Below are 20,525 nucleotides of genomic sequence, written 5' to 3'. Positions count from 1 at the left end.
CCCAACCTCAGCCATCCCTCCCCCATAAAAATTTCTATTTTCAGTCAGGTATCCCTGTTTCATCTATAAGAGCATGGTGAGAATTATAGAATTATGACTTTAATTCAGACGTTATCAGCCTAGCCCTTTCAGCAATGTCAATGTCTCATGTGTGGGCATCAGTATTTTCTCAGCCAAGGACTTTCTAGATAAAGGACACATGAACAATCATCCCAACATGGCCTCATCCTGGCTTGGTGGACTGAGAAAACCAAAAAGAAAAAAGCAAGGTAGAATAGTCCTTGAAAACTTGTAAAATTTTCTTGAAATTTTCATGCTAAGCAAATACTCTTACCCAAGAACAAAAACATTATAAAATGTTTATAATTTTTATAAAGAAAAAAAAAGTTTATAAAGTTTATAAAGAAACCTTTAAGTTTCTTCTGTCATCTCCTGGGTGGTGACCTCCTATCCTCACAATTTTGAAACTGTGCTAGAGATGCTTGCTATCAACTTTTGTTGAGTTTTCTATATGGTTTTGAGTCTGTCATACAGAAGGAAGTCCACCTTGATATAAAGGCTTACTTAGGAGGAAGTCGGTCCGCAATAAATTTGTCGAACTCACCTGTCATTCACTGAGATTCCTCTGGTAATGATTTGATTAGATGCTAGACACCAATAAGAAAAATGGTTTCTTTCAAATTACATAATTGCTGAAAATTAGGCCCCTTGATCTCTTGTTACAATCACACCTTTTACCCAAATTGTCTAAAGATCTCTTACTATTGCTATGCCACAAACTCTTAAATTTAACAATAGGACAAAGATTAAATTCCTTTATTTTTGCTTGCAAAATAAATAAAGCATCTTGTTGAGATTCCTCTTAAATTAACGAATATATTGATAAAAATAAAATTATCTTCCCTAACATTATAGTCATACAAAGATGAAATGTATTTTAAATATGCTGATTTTCCCCCTTCGATGCAAAAAGTTAGTTAAGAGGTAATTATTCATTACAAAAGATTTGACTAAGAGACGTTTGAATTATTAGGAAGTATCCCAAGGAGATAAATAAATCCATTCTACCTAGAAAATATTGCTATCTCATATACAAACAGTTTTTGCAAAAAGAGTAGGATTGTAATATGGACAATTAAAGAGATAAGTGTTTGGTTAGAAACATAACTGACATCTTGAAATAATATAAGAATGTAGCCCTTTGAACTATATATAGCTCAGAGTCAAACTGGAGAACCTAGGAGGGTAGATTTTTATTTTCACTACAACTAGAAATGCTTTCCAGGTCTGTCCTAGGCACTGAAACATAAAACATTGAAAGCACTATCACCTCTGAATAATAAAACTGCTTATGTTACATGAACTATCTAGAATGGGCTTTTTATTTATTAAGTCAGACAGGTTCCATGATTCTTTGCAGCATACCTAGGAATGGATAAACATTATTGGCTCTGATCTTAATTTTAAAATGCTTTAAAGAAAAAACATGAGCAATATTCCTGGACATGAACAAATGAAAATAAGTTCTTCCTGCCTTGCTTCTTTTAGAAGGGCACAAAAAGCCTAATTAAAATAAAAATCCACTTTCAAGAAAAATTTTAATTATCTGAAACTTTTATTTTTTATTTTACTGCATGTAAATACAATTAATTATGACTTTTGTATTCTTCTGTGGTTTTGACTCACCTTTTGAAATATGAGAGAAGGATTTTTTTTCCCATCATTTTGTGCAAGATTCTTTCATCATCAAAAACTACAATATTACCAGTTAATTCCTAGAAAGTTTTATGGTAGACAATTTTTCCACATCACACTTCATTTTTGTTCTAGCAAAGATTTGCACAGACTAGAATTTTTAGTGCATTCCTTATGTTGCATCAAAAACCATATCACTGAAATACAATATGTACTCTGTTGTGCATTCAATAACTGTAAAATCAGAGATATGAAAAATGGAATCTTCTTCAAAAATGTGTTAATTAAATGAGATCACCACCCACTTAAGTAGTGTCCACCTTACATAGCATCAGTCATTATCCAGATTTGTTACACTAGATTGTTGGCATTTTCTACATCAACAGTTTAAACCCTACGGACTGAAAATAATAATAATATAAACTTGATTTTTCTTTTTCTCTTTTGTTTTGTAAGGGGGCCACACCCAACAGTTCATGGCTGACTCCTGTTTCTGTACTCAATCTTGGCAGTATTTAGGGGACCATATGAGCTGTGAGGGATCAAATCTGTGTAGGCTACTTGAAAGCAAGGGAAATTGCCTTGTACCTGACAATCATAGGTTATATCCACAGATTCTGTATAGTTCACTATGCACCATCAGGAATGATCCTTGAGTGCAGAGCAAGATACGCCTTGAACACAGCTGTGCATGACCCAAAGCAAATTTTAAAATTCAGAAATTTTTTTCTATGCTCTCAAGTGAAATCTTTATAATTTGGTCTAAGTGACATGTCCTTTTAATAGCCATGAATCACATTTTATTTAGCTCAAGTATAGTCTGCAGGCAATTTTTGTCCACAGAGGTCTAATGGAGCAAACATGTCCCGAAGAATCAATAAATGTGGTTATCCTCTGAACTTTGCCAACAATCACTTAACTGGCCTTGACAAATTGGCCAATATCTGACCCTTGAGTTTCTCATTTGAGAAGATATACATTTATATCAATATGAATAAGTTTTCTTGCAGATCAAGGACTCTGATTTATAAGGGTTCAATGGCCATTGCCAAAAGAACTTCTTTTTTTTTTGGGGGGGGTCACACCCGGCAGTGCTCAGGGGTTACTCCTGGCTCCATGCTCAGAAATTGCTCCTGGCAGGCACGGGGGACCATATGGGATGCCGGGATTCGAACCGATGACCTTCTGCATGAAAGGCAAACGCCTTACCTCCATGCTATCTCTCTGGCCCCCAAAAGAACTTCTTAACTTTCCCAGAGAAGCTAAGAATTCCACCCACTGGTGGAGTGTCTTTTCAAGAGAAAGAGTAAAGAAAAAATCTTTTACAAAATCAAAAGGCCATACTAGATTAATATTATTTTCTTTCTACCATTTTTAGTATGACTTTAAAAAAAAAAACATTTAAGTAAAAACGGGTTTTATTTAGAGGAAAGGAAAGAGAGTAATATGCTTGAGAGCGTGCAAGTGGAGAGAGCCCTGGTACAAGTCGCAGAATTTCTTAAACAACTCACTAGTCAACAACATTTTAGGAACTAATATCAAGTATAATGAAGAAACTACTACTGAGGATAAGGTACAATTTTGTACACAATCCAAAAACAAGTTTCTGTAAGGCTTGTTTAAAAGGCAAACTTCAAAAAAATAAAATAACAAATACAGCAAGAAATATGTATACTCGATTAATCACTAGAAGCAGTTGTTATCCTGTACTTTCAGCATTTTGACTATATCAGTTTACTTACTTCTCTAGGCAATCTTTATGCCATAATTTCTTTATATATTTGTATTTCCTGATTTAAAAAAACTGGCATATAAAGCTTAGTAAATTTGTGTAAGAATCCAGAGCAAGTAAGTATTGGAGCAGAAATTCAAAGTCAATTAGTTTAACTCTGAACTAGTTTATATTCATCACTAAGATAAAATTTAAATAAGCAGACGAGTATGCAATTGAAGTAAGATATAAAGTTTTTAACTAGCCAGAGGAGGCAGAAGTAAGAAGTACAGTGACCTTTATAAATTAAGAAGTAGAATGACTCACCAGTAAACTCCAGTTAAAAATTTTCTTTCCAATATTTCTCCTTTTTGCATTTATTTACTTTGAATTTGTTTCATAGTACTGCCTTCCTTTGCTATATAACTATGCATTCCCTTCTAAATCTAGTATTTCATCTCTTTTTTAATAATTTTTATTTTGACCACATTTTATATTTTATTTCTATCAACTTTCACAAATATGAATCGTTTTTATGAGACTTGACAAGATCTGAAGTTCCAACATGAAAATAATGGACTGTCGTAGCATAGCAAAGTCTATACTTTATATTTAATTTTTACCTGGCTCAAAAAAGTTGCCATTATTTACAGTAACTACTGAGAGTAGAATATCTGCAGGCAGAGTAACACTTTCTACATTATCTAGCTGAAGAAAATGAAAAACATAAATCTTAGACAGCTCTACCGGGCAGTGATGACTGACAGTTAAGTCACCAATTAAAGAAAATCACCGAGTAAAAGAGTTAGAAACTCAAGCTTAATATCTACCAGAAAGGAACTGACAATGAGCCTGGGCTCAAAATTAAAAAGGATTCTTCGAAAAGGGGTTAACTTTGGGCACTGACTATGAACTGATTAAGTTAAAGGTGTTGAAAGTCCTCGTATCCCTGTCACAATCAATGAGATGTCCTTCAATAAACAAGAGAAGACCACCTGAATGTGATAAACTGGACTTTGAGTAGCTATCAGAGATATTGTGGAAAAATTTTCTGAAAGCAGTGATGCGTTGCTACTCCAAACTACCGTGGTGATGATGGTGCCAATAATGAGCTGATAACAATGAGACGATAAACAATAAAGGGTGTGAGGCATTAAGCACGCTCAATTTTTTTTTCAGTGTTTGAAAGATCTCATTATCAGATGTATAGAACCCATCTGGTTTGAAATTAGTCAACAAAGAATAATTAGATGTTGCACAGTTGGGTTGTTACAGGGAATTCAGAAATTTTCCTTGAATTAAATGCTTTGTAAGAGGCTCATTTATTTTCAAGCTGTTGTGTGTGGGCTTCTGACTGTGCTCTCTTCTAAAACAGCACTTTTGCTGACTATTAGTAGCAGGAATTTTCTGTGGTTTTTATCAGGGGGGAGGATGAATCTTAGTCATTCTTCAAGGTCATGTTCTAATTTTTCTCTCTAGATAGCAAGCGGTTTGTCAACTAGCAAACAGCAACCTCAATTCTGGCCAGGAAAATCTATTGCCTCCAACCACAATAAGTGTGTGACCTCTCAGAAAGATATGCGCTTGAGCTCCCAGATAGAGAACACAGATGTTCCCCAAATCTTAGCTTCAAACTTATACTATGAACTAAGTTCAGTATCAAATTCAACGGACACCAAGAAAACAGCAAGAAAATGGTCATGCAACTGTACATACTAATTTTATTGTTGCACTAACTTGACCAAAATTGTCTTTGGATACTGAAATATTATGAGAGCTCTATTCACTGATTTTGTTTCTAAAGTAAGTATGAAATTCAAATCGGAATAACAAAGTTCCAGAACCAGGATAAACTTTCTTTCTTCTCCTAAAAATCACCTGTCTTTCTGTGTGATTTGAGGCAAGTTCTTATACAACTTTGTAATTAAAGTGAAATGTCAGGTGAGCTCAGACTAATTTTCAGGTCTTTTTGTGGTTTTAAAACCCTTTTTTCCTTTTTTTCTTTTTTAAATTGAATTACTCTAATTTAGTGACTCCAGGATTATATAGAACTAATAAGACAAGTGCACATTTGGTGCTGACTTTCCAGAAGCTCTTAAGGCTTCTGGATAAAATTACTGAGTGCTCTGTAAAATGAAAATAAAGTTATTGCCATTCCCCAGGGCTGCCTCAAGCAGACATCAGAAGGACAGCAAGTATATTGGTCAATAAGTCTTGGTTTTTTATTGTGTAAAATTAAAGAACTACTTTTTTTCGGTTGATCTCTTTGTCTACTTTAAGTTCTTGTATTCTAGTAATTTCATTTTCATTAAACTTTATGAATCAGAAAGTAGAAAGAATCACCAGCCACTACTGCCCTTTTCCCTCAAATCTAACACAAAATGGAACAAGATCCTTAAATAGCTTAAGTTTACTCATGATGAAAGTCCATATGATTTATTTGCAGATGTACATGGATTTGTGCACTTCTGATATGTTTAAATGGTGTTAACTAAGAGGGAAAAGAAGATAGTAGCACTCAAAGTCCCTCTCCATTTCCATTTATAAACAGGAATTGTATTTACTCCTGGGTTCTTGTAAAGTTGGTGGGAGGGAAAGGGTGGTACTCTGTAATTGGCTTATTTATTAGAAAGAGAGTTCTTTCAATTAAAAATAGATTCATACTTAATTGCCCTGTCCTGATATTTTACTTCACTCAAAACTTAGTAAAACTTAACTGAAACCCCAACTTTGTTGTGAAATAATTTATTCTTTCTTTTTTTTTAATTACAGTATTCCCAAATGAGGGATGAAGTATTTAAGTCAAACCTGGTCTGTGCATTTATTGTTCTTCTATTTATCACAGCAATACAAAGTTTACTTCCTTCTTCAAGGTAAATATAAAAAAGCTAAGCGACATGTGTTTGTTAAAGATATGACAGAGCCAACTAGCTCTATTATATTTTCAATATATGGAAATATTATATGGAAAGAGATGAGGATTTTAAATAACTGTTGTGTGAGAACCAAGATGTATTCCAAATGTTTGGTTGTTTCATTTTATATACTAATCGCATTACTCTGACAAACCAGATCTTTTCCCAAAATATTATAAAACAGTTAAGGTAAGTGAACTTTACTCACCATTTGCCTCTTCATTTTGGTAGTTACCTCTTTGTTATTGACAGATGCAACATCATAACTTCCAGTGCAGGAAAATTGGCATGATACTACTTCAGTAATAATATTTCAAACCAATATCTAAAAGAAATAGAAAGAGGGAAAGAGAAAGACAGAGAGAGAAGTGACAGAGAGAGAGAGAGAGAGAGAAGGAATAGAAAAATCTCACCCATAGAGGCAGGCAGGTGTGAGAAGCAAAATGGTGGAAGGTTAACTGGGGTCATTGGTAGTGGTAAGTGCACTGATGAAGGGATGGATGTTGAAATATTGTATGAACAACTTTGTAATTTTATCTCATGTGAGCCAATTAAAATTCATTAATTAAAATTTAAAAAATAAACTGACACTTTACTAATACTGAAAACAGCTATATGTGGCCAAATCATTGTTCCAGATACTTTATAGTCAGTAATTCTTGAAATCTTCTTGGCAACTCTATGAAGTAGGTGGTATTATTGCCTCAACTTAAAGGGAAAAAATGAGGCTAGAATAGTAAAATGAAAAGCTCACTTGTGCAGTTAGTACTTCCTACATTCAAATATAGGAAACTTTCTGCAAAGTCTGTTCCCTAATGCTTTGTTAGACTCAGACTTACATCATACTGTTAGATGTGCCAGACAAGCCAAGAACATACTTCTAGTATACTCCTGAGTTCTAGTTTGGTCATGTTCTTTGCTCTCTCCTATACTATAAGATAGCCCTAGCTTCTTCTTCCAGATAAATTCCCTTTGACCTAATTTACTATGAATTTTCTCTTTCATGTGGTTAAAGTATGAGTGACTGTTTGTTCTATCATTGTAAAAACCCTGGAGATAATAAAATTTTGCAGGAGGATGCAAATCTCCATCATCTGATGCATAATTCAGTGGGAGATAAAATCATCATCATCATCATCATCATCATCATCATCATCATGGATCACAGTTCCTGAACACTGATTCACATGCCAGAAAAATACTAACTCTTTTACACATAAGCTGTTTCAGTAAAACCTCAAAAGAAATCTTAAGTGGTGCAACATTCTAATTGCCATTTCACAGAGAAAATTTACTCAAGGACACAGGTCTGTGTCATGACCAAACTGGAATTTGCTCCTGAAAAGACTTTTTTAGTTTTACCTTTTTATCTGCTTTGTACCAAACTGACTCATTCAGTGATTCATTTTGATTAAGGGATTAAGAAAAAGATTGCAGAGATGGTGGTATTTTGAGCTGAGTGGGATAAGGAGAAAAAAAAAAAACAGAAGAGCATTCCTAGTTTAGAAAGCTCTACTGCCAAAGGCACAGGGGTGTACTGAAACATGTGTTTGCATAGTAGTGAGTCAGAGATTCTACAGTAACGGATGCGTTGTTCACTGTTCTTGAAAAAGAAGTGAAATAACAGAAGTTCAATGTCTCCACTACTATATTAAAGAATGTAGGATTAGTCCCTGAGCTAATACGGAAGGCCTGGATGTCTACACTGCTATTTTGAGGAATTTAGGGCCAGTCCTAGAGACAGCAAAGATATATATTTGAGCAAAAGCATAACATGGCTCTCTGAAGAAAAGATGTTTAGTTGACCCAACCTGCAATGAATGGTTGATGCTTGACCTTTTCTGGATTAGCAAGATTCTTAGAAGTAAATGAAATACAGGAAGGTGACAGCAAAGGTGAGATTTTTCAGAAATCTTCAGAATTTCTACATACGTAACCAACTAGACAGAAATGGTTTCATGAACTATCTATGCGGAAACAACTGGTGATGTGGAAGATCTGTAACTTCCTGACGGGTATGAGTGGAGGAAATCATTCAATTGCTACACATTTGGTGTTGTATTATTATCTTCGCTAGACAAATTAAAAATTAAGTAGGTATTTTCATATAATATTTACTGGGACGAAAGAACTCTATTGGAAGTGCCAGGTTCCAAAATGAAAAAGTAATAAACTAAAGCAAGTAAGAGTGAGAGAGTATTTGTAGGTGAATACAGAGATCTACAATGAAACCTGCATATATCAAGATGCTATGAACTCCAAATGAAGAGAATCTAAAAGCAGCTATGTGAATAGAATTATAATGACAATTCTTTTTCCAAAGAGACGAAATCGATTAGTACACCTCCCAGCAGTGAATTAGAATTTTTTAACTACATCCCGACCAGACTTTATTGTTCTCAGACTTTTTATCAAATACTGTTCATGTGCATGAGGGGATATCACATGAGTGTCTAGATTTTTTTTTATTTTCCTAATGATCAGTGATAAGAAACACATTTTTATATGACTATGGAACATGTTCATTCCTGTGTTCTCTGAAACATCTTATAAGAGCCAAGATCTAGAAGCAACCTACTAACTGCTGAAGGAAGAAATAAATTGTGGTACATGTACACATTGGATTACTCCTATTCAGCTAAGAGAAAAGATACAATCTATACCTTTTCTGAAATGAATTGAAGGATATTATACGAAGTGAAGGCATTCAGAAAGAAAAAAGACAATAATATAATTATATTATTCACAATCTGAGTATAAAATAACTAAATTAGCAATGGAATAAAATCCTGAGACATGAACAACAGAACTGTGAATTGATAATATGAGGAAGAGAAAAGGACCTTGATAATGATGGAGAGATCTTGACTCTGTTGTAAAGATTAATGTAGCAGCACTGTAAATATAGAACAATAATTTCAGTAACTTTTTTTTTGAGAGGTTGGGGTGGGAGTTGAGTCATGCCCTGCAGTGCTCTGGGCTATTACTGTTTCTGTACCCAGGAGTGACCCCTGGAGGTCCTCAGAATCTGCAGCATGCAAATAAAGCAGGCAACTGGTCTGGAACAAGGAGGAGGAGGAGGATGAGGAGGAGGAAGAAGAAGAAGAAGAAGAAGAAGAAGAAGAAGAAGAAGAAGAAGAAGAAGAAGAAGAAGGAGGAGGAGGAGGAGGAGGAGGAGGAGGAGGAGGAGGAGGAGGAGGAGGAGGAGGAGGAGGAGGAGGAGGAGGAGAAGGAGAAGGAGAAGGAGGAGAAGAAGAAATTCAGAGCTCTATTCATGCCTCACCAAAAAAGTCAATTCAATATATATTAAAGACCTAATATGGTATTTGAATCATATAAGCAGAAATCCTTCATGACCTGGAGTCTAGAGGCATCTTCAGTGACTCACTTCATTGGCCCAGCAAATGTAAGCAAAAATAAGCAAACGGCACAAGATCAAATCAAGAAGTGCTTCTGAAGTGCAAAAGAACTGATGACTAGAATAAAAGGCTACTCTACAAAATGGGAGAAAATATTGTCTATCACTCATATGACAAAATCTGAGTATCCAAGATAATGCTCTTGTAAAACTTAAAAAGCAAAATTAGCAACCCTGTCAAAAGTGGGGTAGACAAACAGACATTTCCTTAAAGAATACATACAGATGGAAAAAATTCTGTCACTTATTGTCAGGGAGATGCAAATTAAAAAATAATGAAATATCATTTCACACCAGTGATAGTGGTACACAGAATTAAAAAAAACAGGGACTAGATAAATAGTTTAAGAGTAAAGCATTTGTCTTGCACACAGCCAACCCTAGTTTTATCCTTGGCACAAGCACATATATTTTATCCCCTGAGCACCACCAAGAGTAAGACCTCAACGCAGATACAGCATTAAACCTGAGCGCTGCTGAGTGCTTCAACCACACAAAAATTAAAATGAGTAACAACCTTAGTGCTGGTGTGGTTATGGGAGAAAAAGTAAACAGTGGGAATCTTGACTTCCCGTCTCTGAAGAATATGGGCATTTTCCATAGACTAAGAATTGAATTCCATGGAACTCCATAGACTCCACTTCATGGAGTCTACCAAGGATCCAAAAACAGCATTTTGAAATTCAGTTAGGCATATAATTTTACTGAAAGATGAATCACAGTAGTCAAGATCTGAAAACAACCCAAGAACAGATGAATGAATATAATAATTGTGGTACACAAATGCGTGCATGCATGCGTAAGAAAAGATTAAAATCTTATCATTTTCTTCTATGTAGATGGAAGTGAAAAGTATTATACTGACTGAAGTCAGACAGAAAGAGAAAAATAAATACAGAAGTACTTCTCATACATAATATTTAAAGAAATAGAGTAAGGGAACAGCAGGTAGACAATAGAACCATTAAAATTGGGTGAAGGAGAGATAAACAATATTTGAATATGATAGTAATATCCTTAGTCGATATTAGCACTATATAAATAAATGCCCACACTATCAGTAATGAAATGGCTATTTCAAAAGGAGTTAAAAAGTACTTGATGGGTTTATAGATATGAAATGAAGGTTTCATATAGAAATAAAGATTTAACAAGAGGAAGCAGAATCTGTGAACAAAACAAGTAATACCTTAAGCAAAATAGATAGTGCAAATGAAATTTTCCAATTTAAATTTTTTAATTTAAAGGATTTATGGAATTCTTTCTACCATTGCCCCCAGAACACCAACAAGAATTCTTTATAATCAGTCATGGATTTGTGATAACAGAAATGCAGACATACTTTTATGAGGATAAGTAATTAGTGGCATAAAATGCAACAAAGGAAAAAATACCAGAAGAGCCTGAAACCATGAGTAAATATAGTTACAAAAAATACTAAGCATAGTTCAACCTCTAACTAGATTAATTTAAAACTTTATAGTAAAAGCTGATTCATCTCAGTTTCTTAATAGAAGCTAATACAATAATAAGTTTTCAATAAAAAAGAAGCATACTGTATATGCTATTAAAAAGAAAAGAACCCTGAAAATCAGAGTCAGGTATGACACTAATGCAGAAGTTATCCAAAGAGGAAATTAAAATAACTATTATTCTTGCATAAATGGTTTTGATGGAAAATGTAGGCACTATGCAGTAGATTTAGTTAATAATGAAGCTAAATTTGGGTCAAAAAGAAATGTCAGTAATCAAAAAATTTGCAGTGGACATGATTAATGTCTTGATGAAGTTATCAATATATTCAAGTGAACCAAAAATCAAGTCAATGGAAACTTCCCAAGCTGAATGCAAAGAAAAAAATTGAACTCTTAGCAAATGGTTAAATCATTCAAAATCTTTTAGACAATTTCAAAGATAGAATGAACAAGAAAAGATGAATGAACAATTGAGGGAAAAATATTTAAATGGGGGGCTGGCAAGGTGGCGCTAGAGGTAAGTGGTCTGCCTTGCAAGCGCTAGCCAAGGAAGGACCGCGGTTCAATCCCCTGGCGTCCCATATGGTCTCCCCAAACCAGGGGCAATTTCTGAGCGCTTAGCCAGGAGTAACCCCTGAACATCAAACGGGTGTGACCCGAAAAACCAAATATATATATATATTTAAATGGGTATTATTTTCCAGAAGTACGAGAAACATGAAACATCAGAACTAAGGTTAATAGAGAACACCAAGCAGCATAAACCCCCACTCTAATTTTTAAGTTGGAAGCTGGAGAGGGCCCATACCTTACCTTTAGAAAAATATGATTTGTGCCACACAACATAAGAAGAATGAGTAAAATATTTAAATAATGCAACGAAAAAATCGCTTTCTTCAAAGGTGATACAAAAAGAAAATAAACAAAAACTGTATTTTTGTTTGACCTTTCCTAAAAAACATGTACAAAAATAACAATGGGACATTGGTGATGGGAATGTTGCACTGGTGATGGGTGGTGTTCTTTACATGACTGAAACCCAAATACAATCATGTATGTAATAAAATTGGTTAAATAAAAAAAATAAAAAATATTATTAAGGATTTCAAGAAAAAAAATTAGGAACCTACATTACATACTAAATGATATATTATTTATAGGTAACCTAGATTAATTAAAATGTATATTATAAACTCTTGAGAAAACAAAAAAATATTTGTAAGAAATATAATTATATTTTAATAAAATAAAATTATATAAATGAGCATTCAATTGTTAATCATTGAAGGATATGCAAAGGTATGAATAAATGGAATAAATGGGGTTAATAAAAATATTTTAAGAGATGAAACTATATAAATCTAACTATTAAAATGATCCAATTGCATATTGATAGGCTAATATGTTAACTAAAAAAGAGACTGAAAACAGAACTACTATAAATATAAAACAAATATATTAAAATTAAATAAATTTAAGTTTACCATATTGGAACACATTTAAAGAGTGTAAAGCTATAAAAAATATTTGACACAAAGCAGACTCAAAACAAGGGAAATAATGAGATGTAAAGAGATATTACAGAAAGATAAAAAAGATAAAGACAAAAATAAATATGATGATCAAAGAGGAGTCATTTTTAGTCACTGATTTAATTATAAATAAATTAAATTAATAAATTATTAATTATGATTAAATTCTAAATATTTAATAAATTAGTGATTTATTAATAAATAAATCAAATTAATAAATAAAGCAGGCAAGAAATCACTAAAGATATAAATAAGCTGAGCAACACTACCAATAAATTATTCCTACCATTCTCATAGACTACACATTCTTCTCAAGTTTACTGAAGATATTGCAAAGACAGACATTTTAGTCCTAAACATTTTAGTCCTAACTTACAGTTTAACAAATTTGAAAAAATATATATCATTCAAAGTATCTTCTCAGACCACAGTAAAATTAAATTAGAAATCAATAACAGAAAGATAGCTGGGAAAATCCCAAACCATTTGGAGCTTAAATAAAACATTTTTAGGTAACAAATCAGTTAAAGTGATCATTTGTAAGTAGTTTGAGCTATATGATAATGTTCTTTATCAAAATTTGTAAGATATCTGCAAAGAGGGGCCAGGCGGTGGCGCTAGAGGTAAGGCTCCTGCCTCGCCTGCCCTAGCCTTGGATGGACTGCGGTTCGATCCCCCGGTGTCCCATATGGTCCCCCAAGCCAGGAGAGACTTCTGAGCGCATAGCCAGGAGTATCCCCTGAGCGTCACCGGGTGTGGCCCAAAAACCAAAAAAAAAAAAAAAAAAGATATCTGCAAAGAAGTGGCTAGGGCATTTGCCTTGTACAAAGCTAAATTTAATCCCGATGACCCATATGGTCCTCTGAGCCTCTCAGGAGTGATTCCTGAGTGCAGAACCAAAAGTAAACCCTGATTACTACCATTGTGACCAAAAAAAAAAAAAAAAAATGTAGGGTGCAGCAGAAATAGTGCTTGAGGGAATACAGTAATAAATGCATATGTTAGAAATGAAAGAGCAAAGGTCAGCAGGTTTAAGTAGAGGAAATAGGGAAACACAATTTAACCTGAAACAAGTTGAAGACCATAAGCATATGTGAAAAGAGTGAAATGATATTGAAAACAGCAATTCAACAAAATAACAAAACTTATTCATTAAAAATACTTATAAAATTGGGGCCGGGGTGATAGCACAGTCGGTAGAGAATTTGCCCTGCACATAGGTGACCCTGGTTCGATCCCTGGCATCCCATAAAGTCACCCAAGATTGCCAGGAGTAATTTCTGAGTTCAAAGCCAGACGTAACCCCAGAGCACCACAGAGTGTGGCCCTCCCAAAAAATCGATAAACATTTAGTCAAACTAAAAGATAGGGAAATTACCCAAATAATAAATAAAGCAGAGTTTGTACTACTGTTCCATAAACATTAAAAGTATGGTAAAAACAAAAATAGTTACACTGTTTACACAATTTACCACTTTGCTACCTGAGGTGAAGTGGGCCAATTTTATTAAAATTAGTCACAAATATGGGGCCAAACCATAGCACAGCGGTAGGGTGTTTGCCTTGCATGCAGCCAATCCAGGATGGACCTTGTTCCATTCCCAGCATCCCATAGATCTCCCAACCAGGAGCAATTTCTGAGCACATAGGCAGGAATAACTCCTGAGCATCATCCGTATGGCTTAAAAACAAAACAAAAGGGGCCGGGAAGGTGTCGCTAGAGGTAAGGTGTCTGCCTTGCAAGCACTAGCGTAGGACGAACGGACCGCGGTTCGATCCCCCGGCGTCCCATATTGTCCCCCCAGGCCAGGGGCGATTTCTGAGCACATAGCCAGGAGTAACCCCTGAGCGTCAAACGGGTGTGGCCCAAAAACCAAAAAAAAAAAAATATTAATCATAAATAAATTAATACATCAATATATTCTATTGAATAGATGTATTTATCATGGAAAAATGCATTAACAACTAGAAACCATTATATATACATATGTTATACTATATTGACAAGTGAGTAAATGAATGGCAGAAGATAAGCTTTTTTTATTGGAGTTACTGCAATGAGGTCCAAAAGACAATGACACTAAATGGAAGACATGTCATGGATTGGAGATATGATTTTGTTTTGGTTTTTATTTTTGGTTTTGTTTGTGTGTTTTTGGGCCACACCTGGTGCAACTCAGATGTTATTCCTGGTTATGCACTCAGAAACACTCTTGGCTCAGGGTCAGGGATCTAACAGTAATCCGTGCCACAGGCAAAGCAAACGCCCTATCACTGTTCTATTTCTCTAGCCCTGGAGATATGATTTTATAAAGATAACCAGCCTAGTATCTCTGAGCATAACCACAGATCATATTGAGTTTTAAAGGATATTGCAGAGATCCAAAGGGTAATCAGAGACTACTTTGAGAAACTCTATGCCACTAAACATGAGAACCTGGAAGAAATGGATAAATTCTTGGACTCTTATAACCTTCCATAGTTGAGTAAGGAGGTTGTAGCATATCTAAACACTCCCATCACTATTGAGGAAATTAAAACGGTAATCAAACATCTGCCCAAAAAGAGAAGCCCAGGCCCAGATAGATTTACTAAGGAATTCTTTCAAATCTTTCAAGAGGAACTACTACCAATCCTAGCCAGGCTCTTTCATGAAATTGAAAAAAACAGGAACACTCCCAAACAGCTTTTATGAAGCCAACATCACCTTGATCCCCAAACCAGAGAGAGATGCTACCAAAAAAGAAAATTACAGGCCAATATCACTGATGAACACAGATGCAAAGATCCTCAACAAAATTCTGGCACGTAGGATCTAATATTATTTCATTTATTAAAGTGAACAAGAAAAATTTTCAGCATTGCAAAGAAAATCAAATGTGAAACTGAGCTCATAGACCAGGGGTGGCGAACACGCGGCTATCTAGCCTTATGCGGCTCCGGGCCAAAATGAATGCGGCTCTTTGCCTCTTATCATGATGTTGTATACTCTTTGCCAAGTTTGGATTTTGTTCTGCTGCTTCTGAGGAGGGACCTCTGAGGAAAGATCCTGCCTGTCCCCCAGGCTGCGTCCTCCCGTCTCCCATCCCTTGGAAACAACTGCACTGGGCCAGCGAGTGGGGGACCCGTGTGTCACATGTTGTGTCACATCATTGTTCAAATTAGATGCTTTTGTGTGAGTGTTTGTCTGTTTTGGCAGGTCACTGCGTGGTGTGGCTCTCTGACTCTCACAGTTTAAAATTTTGGCTCTTTGTGTCGAACTTGTTCGCCACCCCTGTCATAGACTGTAAATTCTGAAGGGGGAGACAAATGTCAGTGTTCACTATGATCTGAGTTTCTTATTGTACCACAAGCTGCCACAGGCTGTTCACTCCCACTGATCCCTGCCTCCCAAGCACACTTCAAATTATGGAACCAACCCACAGATCCTGTGTATAGACAGAAAGCAGAGAGAAATTAGAACGTATTACCAAGACAGGCTCAATAATAGAAATAAAAGGTTTCCTGCTTCTTTTGTACACCAAGGAAAACACGTATTCAGAACTACGTGGATGTCTAGTAGCTCAAGAGATAAAAGTTATAATCCAATGTGTAGAATAAAGTAAATTAATATGAATCCTTGATGGGACTGGATGATGGTGGATGGATGGTGAGGCCTTTCTTTGCCAGCCGGGGCGTCTGATCCCTTTCTACCCAGCAGGTCAGCAGGTTCAGGGTAGTGGCAAGGAAATGATCCACAGCAGTCAGTAGAAGTCAGGAGACATGGAGTTTTTATTATTAATATGCCCTAGCCATCATGTGTGGCTTCTAAGCTAACCTTTTAAGCAGCCCCTTAAACTGCCCTGTATTTAATCCTGACTCTGCCATCTCTCCATGCTGCCTACTTCTGAGGCTTCTTACTGAATCCCTTGCTAAATCTCTCCATTTACACCCCTCAGGCAACCCCTTTGTTATCTTCCATAGACCCCCTCCCAGAAATGAGCTGGTTTTACCATCAGATAAGATTAAACAGGAAATTTGAGGATAGGGTAACACAATGTTTGGATATTTTCATATGCAGAAATAAATGAGAACTGAGGAGCTGCTGCAAAGATTTCCACAACACTTTTTTCTTTTTTGGGGGGGGGCCACACCCAGTGGTGCTCAGGGTTTACTCTTGGCTCTTCACTCAGGAATTACTATTGGCAGTGCTCAAGGGACCATATGGGATGCTAAGGATTGAACCTGTAGGGCAAGGCCCTGCCCACTGCACTATTACTCCAGCTCCTTCACAAAACGTTTATACTTCGTGCTGCTTCTTACCAAGAAAGACAGTCTTGTAATTGCTACATTTTTCCTATATCTTCAAAATGGTTCTTTGGGTTTTACCATGAACAGATAAAGAATACTGGAATTTCTTTGCATATTCTTAATAGTTTTATGCTCAGCAGATTCCTGGAAGTGCTCACGAGATTATATGTAGTGCCAGGATTCAAACCAAGGTCAGCAAAATATTGGCAAGTACCATAACTCCTGTAATGCCTTTGTAGCCCCTTTTAAAGTTTTACTGTATGCTAAACAAGCATTGGATAGCTTTATTACTTTAATCTCAGAACCTCTTTTAGAGGTGGGTTTAAAAAGTCCAAGATTTGGGGCCGAAGCAGTGGTGCAAGTAGTAGGGTGTCTGCCTTGCATGCGCTAACCTAGGACAGACCACTGTTCGATCCCACAGTGTCCCATATGACCCCCCAAGCCAGGAGTGATTTCTGAGTGCATAGCCAGGAGTAACCCCCGAGCATCACCAGGTGTGGCCAAAAAAAAAAAAAATCAAAAACAAAAACAAAAATCCAAGTTTTTCTAAGTAAAACACTTTGTGCCCAAGCTGTGTAATTGGTTGTGTTTCAGAGTATGGATCAAATACCAGGCTTTGCTTTAACAATTGGCTACTTGCCTGCTCTCTACTTCCTGCCTTAATTCAAACTGATAATTTAAAATATAGCGCAGACTTGGTGGCCTACATATATTAGATATCATGTAATTCGCACAATTCTTGTGACTGAAAAGTTCAGGATCCAGCCATTGACTTCAGTGTCTAGTTAAACCATTTACTAATTCGTGGTTATCATCTTATTTCAGAAATTTTAATTTAGGCATTATGCTTTACAAAACTCTTATTAGTAGAGTTTCACTAATTAAACACTGCAACACCACATCTTCATACAATGTCTGCTTCCATTCACCTCTCTTCACCTCTCCCTAAGATGACTTTCCTACTGAAGATCAGTTCTAAATTTCTTTTTCCTCTGGGTATTTGTTACCCTCCTCCTATTGTTTATGTAATTTCCATTTTCACAATTTTGCCTCATATGATTTCCATTTTCATTTTCATTCAGCACAATATTCTCCAGATCCATCCATTAATTTTCTTAACCAAGACATGTATCAATGTATGTACCAAAGTTTATTCAGTCTTCTGTTTTTGGACACCAGGAGTTGTTCCCAGATTTTGGCTATTATGAATAGTGCTACAAGGAACATAGAAGAGCAAGAGTTTTAAGGCCCTGGCACTAGGTACTAAGAAGTAGAATTTCTGGGTCATATGTAAACTCAGTTCCTAGTTTTTCTTAGGAGTATCTATATTGTTTTCCCAAATGACTGGACCAGTTAACATTTCCACCAGCAGTGAATGAAGGTAATTTTTTGTCTACATCCACAGCAATACTTTCATTTTTTTTCTGATGTGTGCAGTTCACTAGTATGAGTTGATATTTGATTGTTTTTGGTTTTCATATCTTGATAAACAGTGCAGAGCTTTTTTCATATCCCTGGCCTCTGTATATCAGCAATGAGCAGGTTTCTGATCATTTCTTCTCTTCTTTCCATATTTTCCAAATTTTCTATGTTGAGTTCTAGTGATTTATATATTAGTTATCAATCCTTTATCTGATAAATGATGTGAAAATATTTTCTCCCAGTCTATGGGTGTCTCTATTCAGGTCCCCATGTCTTTTGTGGTACAGAGCTTTTAATTCAGTATAGTTACATTTTCATTTTTGTTTCAGCTCACTTAATGTATTATATCATGAAGAGATACCCTAATTTCAATGTCATAGTGTTCTATATATGTTGTTCTCAAATCTGATATTAAAATATTTAATCCATTTGCTTCTACTTTTGAGTATAGTGTTAAGAATAGATTTGAATTTAATTTTTGTACATGGCTAATTTTCCATACATGACTAATTTTCCTTGCAGCATTTGTTGAGAGGCCTTCCCTACTCCCTCCTAGGTATTGCCTTTTATCAAAGATTAACTGTCCATAAATCTAGAAATTTGTCTCTGGAATCTAAATTATATTCCTTTGTTCTTAGAATCTACTCTGATCTCAGTATCAAGCTATTTTGACTACTATGGCTTATAAAATAGTATAGAGTTGTAAAGAGAAAAGCCTCACATATTTTTCTTTCTTGGACTTTGGCTCTTTGTGTGGGGGGTATTATTCTTTATACATATAATAGCATTTGACTTATGTCTTTTAAAATGCTATGAATAATTTATAGGGGCTGCTTAAATTTATATAACACTTCCTTTTCTCCCTGGTCTCTTTTATTTATTTTAGAAGTTATTTGTAGCTTTTCTTGAATAAGCCTTTCACCTCTTTTGTTAAGCTGATTCTCAGGTATTGGTTGTTCTGAGGCAAAATTGTGAATAGTATTTTTAAATTTTATTTCTCTTCTATTGTATTATTTGCATATAGAAAAACCATGGATTTCTGTGCTTTGGTTCTGTAGCCTGTCACTTTACTGTACAGATCTGCTCTTTCTAGAGAGAAATAGGGCATGGGTAGGAATGCTGTTTCCACAAATATCATACTCCAAGGAGATTTCTTGAAACTCAGTTCTATGCCTATATATCATATGTATCATCAAAAAAGTCAAGGAATAGCTGAGCCTTGAATTATAGAACAATTCTAGATGAGTGGAGACCACTGGTATTTTGGGGGGAAAAGCAATGAGATAAGAGAACCAGAGCATTTAGTGCATGTGCCTAGAGTTGCCAACAATTAAATAAGGGTGAGAGGAAAAAGGCAGTCAAGCAAGAAGGACAGCTACTGGAGCCCCGCATATCATACGATGATACAAAGGCTTTATTTATACAGCAATAGTAGGATGGAAGTGTTGACCAATCTAAGCTTTCATAGTCTTTTGACAGCATTCAAATTATCCTTTGCCCATTAACCTTGCTTCTCACTTGGAGATAAGACATTTGTATTACTGAAATACAAATAAATTTCCAATTGTTTCATGTCACTGAGACACCATAATCTCAAACTGGCCTTTGCTCTCCTGGGACTACCTAAGAAAGCAATCTGCCTAAAAGCACCTTTGTTTGCCTGCCATTTGTGCCCAGGAATAATGGTGTTTTGTCAGCCTGTTTGGGGAGGATGTTTCTCATTTGCCTAGAGTCCTCTGGGAATTCAATGATGCACAGACCTTCTGTTCTTGTCTAGAACTCCTGCAAGAGATGTCCTGTCAAGGGGATCCGTAAAATCAAAAGTGTGAAAATGTTAAAATTTAAAGAAATGAAATAAATTACTGAACCTCCAACAGATAGGTAGAGTTATTTTAGAACTTTCATGTATCCTGGTTGTACAGAGCAAGTTTTCAGTCTTAATTACTCCTTCTTTATAAATGTCTTCTACCCTGCTGTCATGTCATGAATTTTTGCTTTCCTGCTTATTGAACATTTTCTCGTTGCTGCCATTCTTCTTCTAGCTCATTAGCTTCTCCTATAACATTA

At 35.5% G+C, this 20,525-nt stretch overlaps 1 protein-coding gene across 3 annotated transcripts in view; it reads left to right on the top strand.

Moving 5' to 3' along the window:
* The window catches only part of ADCY8 (adenylate cyclase 8), a 273,697-nt gene that overhangs the window by 198,036 nt on the left and 55,136 nt on the right, over nt 1-20,525 (top strand). For all 3 annotated transcript variants that reach the window (XM_049765555.1, XM_049765557.1, XM_049765556.1), the window contains one exon: nt 6,179-6,279. In XM_049765555.1, coding sequence (XP_049621512.1) covers nt 6,179-6,279 — 101 coding nt within the window. The remainder of the gene's footprint in view (nt 1-6,178; nt 6,280-20,525) is intronic.

Source organism: Suncus etruscus, chromosome 19 (genome assembly GCF_024139225.1).
Source record: "Suncus etruscus isolate mSunEtr1 chromosome 19, mSunEtr1.pri.cur, whole genome shotgun sequence".
Classification (NCBI taxonomy): domain Eukaryota; kingdom Metazoa; phylum Chordata; class Mammalia; order Eulipotyphla; family Soricidae; genus Suncus; species Suncus etruscus.
This window is presented reverse-complemented; position numbering and strand designations above follow the sequence as displayed.